At 38.7% G+C, this 7,839-nt stretch overlaps 1 protein-coding gene across 1 annotated transcript; it reads left to right on the forward strand.

Moving 5' to 3' along the window:
• Window positions 1-842: 842 nt before the first annotated feature.
• Zfp42 (ZFP42 zinc finger protein) lies at window positions 843-6,292 on the forward strand. Its single transcript, XM_047550976.1, is given in 5 exon segments — window positions 843-972; window positions 2,957-3,018; window positions 3,872-3,971; window positions 4,889-5,655; window positions 5,658-6,292. Coding segments are annotated over 2 exon segments (894 nt in total). The 5' UTR covers window positions 843-972; window positions 2,957-3,018; window positions 3,872-3,971; window positions 4,889-4,985; the 3' UTR covers window positions 5,882-6,292.
• The last annotated feature ends 1,547 nt before the right edge of the window (window positions 6,293-7,839 follow it).

Genomic DNA, 7,839 nt, shown 5'->3' on the forward strand with positions numbered 1-7,839 from the left:
CTTAGTGGGGGATACCAGCTAATAAGAAATAGAAAGTGCAAATACTTCCCCACTGGAAAATTTCTTTTCCAATCTCACAATTGAAATTTGTTCCAGAACAAACAAACAAAAGAGTGGAGAACTGCTCCCAGGTATGTGAATTACAGAAAAGCTTTATGTCAAAATTTAAGAGGTTCTAAATATTGATTTGGTTTTTGTTTTAATGGTGTGAGTGTATTTATACGAACTGTTAAATTTCACTAGACCTTAGCCAATGGTGAATATTGATTGACCTAGGCTTTCCAAGTGAATTGTGTTACTTCTAGGGATATAAAAGTCACGCGAATAGCAGAGAGAGAGAGAGAGAGAGAGAGAGAGAGAAAGAGACAGAGAGTTTATCTAAGACTATGGAGGGGAGTGGAGACTTGTGGGTGTGTATTCGTGTAAACTTCCATCTCCAGGAATAAGAATTGCGTCCTACGCTAGATTTGTATTCATCGATACCTAAAAGCTTAAATTTCATTTCACCTACGGTTCACTCGTTCCACAGACACCTACTGAGTGCGCAGTGCGTGCTATAGACAGGCGACTGGGATTCAAAGACTTGTGCCTGGCTGAGGCCCCGCGACCGCAGCCACCGCGAAGAAGCGCTTCAACCCCGCCCGCCCAGCTGAAGGTGACCGTGTGCAGCCGGGAGCAGCCAGGAGTCTACCTGCAGGCCAGGTGCGGAGCCACGCCCACCTCCCCGCCCACCTTCCCGCCCTCCGTGACCGGTTGGTGCTTTGCCTCGGAAAATCCGATCTAATCATTGTTGAGTTGAAAGGTAGGTGTAGCCCATTCGAATGTGTCCATCAAAAGGAGGACGGGTCTCAGAAACCTAGCACGAGGCGCGGTAGGTTTCTAGCGCTCGTCGCGGGGGTGAGCTGCAATTCCTGCGGTGTCTTACCTTTGAAAAGGAGTAGAAACTATTCGGAGCGCATCGTGGTGGCCTGGGTAAGTCTTGTTTCACGAAACTTATTTATTTATTTATTTTTTGAGCTGAGTGCAGAGAAGGGGGATGCATTGAGTTCATTACTTATAATATATGAATGAATCGGGTTTAAAATACATGAATAAGAACGAAGGCTTTTATCCAGGTCCAAGCCTGTTCTGATCACTCAACTTCTAGCGTGTAGACCTGACCGCAGGCTCTACCGGGACGCCAGCTTTATACACTTTTGCAACAGACAAAGGGGAGTAAATACACTTTCAAGAAAGCGGATGGGACTGGGGATATAGCTCAGTTGGTAGAGTGCTTGCGTCGCAAGCACAAAGCCCTGGGTTCAAATCCCCAGCACCGCAAAAAAAAAGAAAGCGGATGAACGTCTGGTCGAAACTTACTTGAAGTTGAGGTTCTAAAATTTCGTTTCGAAACTTTATGTAAATATCTTATTTCATTATGACTAGGTTCATTTTATACTAAAATGTTTAAATTATTGGTAATACAGTAGGCTTATCTTTTTCTTTCCTTCTCCACTTATTTCTGGAAATAGCACTACCGTCCACCTCGATTACTCTATCAAGAAAAAAAAAAAAAAAAAAAAAAAAAAACCTCATTTCCGTTCCTGTGTCCCTTACCCACTTTATCCAATCCAACAAGCTTAAAGGGTTTTTCTAAGGCGGGCACACGTGGTGGCTCACGCCTGCAATCCCAGGGCCTCTGGGGGCTGAGGCAGGAGGATCGCAAGTTGGAAACCAACCTCTGCAGTTTAGTGAGTTCCTACCAAAATAAAAAATAAAAAGGACTGAGATGTAGCTCAGGGGTAAAGCGGCCCAGGGGAGATCCTTCTATTTTCCCACCCTCTCTACCTTTCATCCCCACTTCGGCCCAAATACCCAGCGTTACTTAGATTAATGAATTATTCTTTCATTCTTGTCCCTAAATCCATTCTCCATATTGCAGCCAAAGTAATCGGTTAACCTAAGCCATGCTTTTCTTTGTTTGAAAACACTCGCTAATGGTTTCCTTTGGTTTTAATGTGCAATGAAAATTGCTCCCCACAAGATTCCACACGCTCCTCCCCAACCTTGGCTCTGACCACCACCTCCTTCGCCCACCACATTCTACAACAAACATGGCCCCGGTCCCTCCCCGCCATGCTTTTCCCTTTGTACTACCCCCTGCGGCCTGGGTTGAATACGCTTCCATTCTGTCCCACCAAACTGGCAGCTTCTTTCTTTTTCAGGTCTCAATCTAATGTTTCATTTTTGGAATTTTTTCCAGACAAAGTTACTTTTCTTCTCATACTGATTGACTTTGGTGGGGAGATGTCTTTTGCTTGTTTTATTTACCATTTACCGCCTCTTTTCCATGGATAAAAGCAAAGCGCTGTGAGGACCACGGACTTAATATCTTTTTCACGGTTCTGTGTTCAGCACCTAGAACAATATCAGGATCTAAATATTTGTGAATTGATTAATTAAATGATGCATTTATGAAGTACTTCTATCCAAGTTGGAGAATAAATAATTAGGCTAATCCCATGCCATTACGTATTCATATTTGATATTCAAATTTTGTCCTCATCTCATGTTTACCCAGTAAGTTTTTCGGTAGTTATTCCCCTAGCAGTGGATGCTTGCCATATTAACCATTTTAAATAATACATTAGTATGTTACCATTTCAATTTTATGTCATTCTCACAAGCGTGCATATTTTTGTGAAGCGAGTGTAATGCTCAGAGACCTGACAAATAATAATCTAGCCTAGAAGAGTAAGAGCCATACTTGTATGTTGGTAAATTTAAAATACCTCTCTGATCTCTTAGTAGATGTCTTTCTAGTTCACACTTGCTTCATGGATAGCCAACTTTTTAAAACTAATGCATTAAGTGTCTAAAGCTGATAAATTTCTGGTAAATTAATTTTATTAGATTTAAATTTAATACACCAGTGCAATATCTAATGAATAATCATAAACTCATTTTTAAAATACAGGATTGAGACTCCTGAACAAGACAGAAGAGGCCTTTGCTCTCACAGAGCTTACAGTCTACCAGGTAAAACAGACCTTAAATAAACACCACCCAGAATTCTGATCCCTGTGAGATAGGGAGCTAGGGAACCCTGAGCTTAGGGATCTAAAAGAGCCTAAGAATCAAGGGCAGCCCTGAGAAAGCTGAAGTTTGGGTGGGAAACAAGCTCAGCATATGTTTGTGTGCACAAACATATAGTAAAAATAAGCAGCATTTTAGTGGGAAAGAAAATGTAGAATGGACTGATCCAGTGCTTCATTGGAGAGAGTTTATAATGGCTGAATAATAAAACTGGAGCAATAGAGATGGCAAGAGGTAAGCTTGGAAAGAAAGGAAAACATCAAATCAAAATTTCAGGTATTCAAAATGGACTGATTGGAAAGAGAGACTTTTGTGTTGAGCCTAGTGATTATAATCCTAATGATTCTGCTTCATGGGTGCTAAGGTTTGCTTGTCTTATTCCTGGACGGTCTTCCTGGTTTATTTAACCTTTTAAGGAATGCAATAAACAACAACACAACCTCTTTTTTCTTTACATAACATTTTAAGAAAACAAAAATGTTGACTTAAAAAATTAATGCAACTTCTTTATATATAACATTTTAAGAATTTTGTTGACTCTTGCCTTAGTAGTTGAATCATGTTTGTATTTATCCTGTTTTGGTCTTTCTTCCCTTCCCTCCCTCCTTCTTTCTTTCTTCTTACTTTCTTTCTTTCTTTCTTTCTTTCTTTCTTTCTTTCTTAAAGTGAATTTCATGATTCTGTTGATGACATTTTTTAATGTGGCTATTTAAAAGTATTTTCAAACTGTTAATTTTCACCCCACTGTGTTCACACTTGCCCTTATTTTAAAAGCATTTAATTTTTGTTCCTACAGCAAAACATCAGAACAATAAATAAAGAGATCTTTTATCAGGTACACAATGGTATCATTAAGCAAACCACTCTTCAAAGAACAGCAGTAACATATTCGTACTGTAAGTTTTAAAGGCTCTTGCTTTTTTAATTTTAAGGAAATGCTGTAAAACTTCGGACCTAAATTACCCTGTGCTTTTACTATGACTTGTAATCAGAAGAGATGGAGTGCCTTGGATTTCTTGTGCCTTATTTTCTGGATCCCTAGCTTCTAGAACAATGGGCAGGCCAACTGCAACGCATGAGAGAAATCCAGCCTCTCTTTGCTTTACTGTAACTCAGCCAATCTCATTCCTCTATGGATTATCTGTGACTACTTCCTACTCCAACAGGGCTGAATAGTTTCAACAGAGATCATAGAGCCCACAAAGCTTAATTCTGGCTTTTTACAGAAAAAGATTGTCATCCCCAGCCTAGTAAGGTTGCAGGGTCCAATATATACTTAATTGAATGGATAAAAAGGTTATAAAATAATACTAGCTCACATTAAGTGTTCAGCATATGCTCTGCACCGTAAATTATGCCAAACGCTTTACCTGCATTATTTAATTTCAGTTTCACAACAATTACGTAAGAAAACAGGAACATCTACTCCTTCACCCCCTTTGAATTTTTAATCAACTGCCTCTTAACAACCTCAGTAAAGGTCTGCCTACTTGCTCTATATAAAATTTCAAACTTTTACTGAATGTATCACAAACAATATGTAGCCCAGAGTAGTGCTAGCACCTTAGTGAATGCCCAAGAACTATTAGGTGAGTCATTAGGTCAAAAAACTTGTGGGGTACTCAGATAACCCATGTCTTATTCCAGGACCTGTTTTCTTTTTCTCCTGGGAGTCGGGGAGGGGGTTATCAGAGAACATGTAAATGTAGCATTTCATAATTGGAAGGTGAGCTCTAAGCCAGTGTTTTAGGTCATTTTCTGATAGTGTTTCTAGTATTGGAATATGTTCTAATTCAAGGTTATTATCATAAAGCAGGTGTTTGGTGAAGAGCATATCCAGATCACTACTACCTGGAAGTGATTGGTACTATCCTGGTGCAAACCTTCAAGAAGAAAACATTTGGAACAACATGAATCAGCAAATGAAGAAAAAGACAAAGACTTGTGGACGGAAAGGCCTGGGTGGAAGAGCCCAGAAAGAAGTTGAACCCAAGCTAGGCAAGCCAAGCCAAGGCCCGCAGGCAGAAATGGAAGTTCCCAGCAGGACTTGGGCAGCCTATGATGAAGACACCAGCCCTCAGGCTATTGGAGAGGATGATTTCCCTGACTGTTACATAGAATGCATAGTCAGAGGAGAGTTTTCTGATTCTATCCTGGGAGAAGAATCACTTTTTAAGTCCTTTGAGTGCCTGGAGGAAGGATCAGAACAAGATCTTTCTCAGCAGATTTTTGAAGCAAACTCCCTTCTTGAATCTTCTTTGGAATACGTGAAAAAGGGGGCAAAACAAGAGCTTCCTCAACAGAGGAATTCACTTCGTGGGTGTTCTGAGTACAGGACAGGCAAAAGGCTTCCTCCCAGGGAGATACCCTGCGGTGACATAGCAGATCCAAAGCAGTCCACAGGATTTGCTAGAAAGAAGCCAGGAAAAGATACAGTTCGTGGCACTGCTGCAACTCTTGTTTGTCCCCAGAGTGGATGCACCAAAAAGCTGAAAAATAGATCTGCCCTGAGAAAACACCTCCTTGTACATGGTCCCAAAGACCATGTGTGTGCAGAATGTGGGAGAGCATTTGCAGAGAGCTCAAATTAAAAAGGCATTTTCTGGTTCATACTGGAGAGAAGCCATATCAGTGCACCTTTGAAGGGTGTGGAAAGCGCTTTTCTCTGGACTTCAATTTGCGTACACATGTGTGCATCCACACTGGGGAAAAACGCTTTGCCTGTACTTTCCCAGGCTGTAACAAGAGATTTGTTCAATCAAATAACCTGAAAGTTCACTTCTTAACTCATTCAAAGAATGAATGAGAAAGAAGTTGGAAAATAGGCCTCAGATAGGATGAGCATTAATGGAAGAGTGAGTAGGGACAAATAAATATGCCTCATGGACAATTATTTCTGGGTAGGAACTTGTAAGTTAATATTACAACCCTAAAAGGCATTGTTTTGTTGTTGCTCTTATACTTTGCAATACCATTTTAAGAACATTGTGTATTCTAGTGTATTTCCAACAGAAATATCAGATAAATTCACTTCAGAATATCTTCCTCAATATCTATTGGATTACTGGATGTGCATCTTGTTTTTGCATATTTTATTAATTTTGTAGTTACCAATCATATAGTTTTTAATCTTAAAACATGTACTTCATGATTCATGTGATAATCCTGGATAATGAATATTGTACAGTAGTCAACAAATGAGTAAATAATTCTTGAAAGCTAAATATAGTTTATGATTTTTGTTGTCATTGTATCAAATTATATTGAAAATTTTTAGTTGTGAGTGGTTATTTGATAATGTTAATCCAATTGAATCCATTTTATTTATTTCAAAATAAAAGAATGTAAAACCCCACAAGTATGCTAAACCTGGATTCAAAAAGTCAGAGGAAGTTTCATTACGAAGAGATACGATGCACTTGTCCTTAAAAATAAGCAAAACATTACAAAGACTGATATTCGCTATTGGTGAAGTACGGGGTATTGTTACCATCATACATGGTAAGCTAAGGTATAAAATGGTTACAACCATTTTGGAAGTTTTTTTTGACGGAGTGCTCTGTTGATTTCCTAGGGTTGTCATAAAAATGACACAAACTGGGTATCTTTAACAATGGAACTACATTATCTCAGTTTTGGAGGCTATCAGTCCAAAATCAAGGGATTGGCAGAGCTGATTGTTTTTGCGGACTGGATCTGGAAGGGTCTGTTCCAGTCTCTCCTTGGCGTGTAGATAGATGACTGCCGGCCTGTGAGCCTGGTGTCCTCCCTGTGTCTTCTCACACCTCTTCTCTCTGCCTGTGTTCAGAATTCCTCTTACAAGGATACCAGTCACCTTGGATTAGAATCCAGTCTAATGATCTCATTTTAACATGATTTACCTTTGTAAAGACCCCTTCTCCAAATAAGTTCACATTCTAAGGTATTGATGGTTAGGATTTGAAAGCATTAATTCTGAGGGGAACACAGAATGTGTGCGATATTTAAGATCCAATATTTTTATTTCTAGAAACCCATAGGAATATTTGTACTAATGTAAGAAAGTATTTGTTCAAGGATATTAACAATCGTTTGTAATAGAACTGAATTCATAACTTTAATGTCCATTAAGAAGAAACAAGTTGCATAGATCATGCTAGATTTTTTTCTTTTTTTCCCCCAATCATGAGATTTGAACACAAACATTCAGTGACACTAGGAAGGCACTCCTAAAACTTTGTGCTACATCCCTAGTCTGGCCATGAAACTTTAAAGGAATTCCCCACATTAATAATATAATCAGGCATAGTTAAAATGCCCTTTTTATTATTTAAGACACCTGGAAATTATACTAATAGGTACATAAATTTAACAGCTTTCAGGAAAAAGAAAACACAGTAAATAAATGAATCAACTTAAAGAACTAATCTTATTTAGAAATTCCAAAACAAGTTTTTAAAAGTAAAAATGAAAATTAAGCCAGGTTCAGTGGTGAACACCTGTAATCTCAGCAACTTCAGAGATTGAGGTAGGAGGATCACAAGTTTGATACTAACCTCAGCAATTTAGCAAGGCCCTAAATATTTTAGTGAGACCCTGTCCTCAAATAAAAAAAAAAAAAAAAAAAAAAAAAAAACTGGGAAATGTGAATCAGTGGTTAAATGGCCCTGGGTTCAGTCCCCAGTATCAAAAAAAAAAAAAAAAAAATTGGTTTACATTTTGACTTCAGTATGAGCTAGTCATTACTGTGGAGTACTATAGAATCTTATTTTTTTATTTATAATG

This window comes from Sciurus carolinensis, chromosome 4, assembly GCF_902686445.1.
Source record: "Sciurus carolinensis chromosome 4, mSciCar1.2, whole genome shotgun sequence".
NCBI lineage: Eukaryota > Metazoa > Chordata > Mammalia > Rodentia > Sciuridae > Sciurus > Sciurus carolinensis.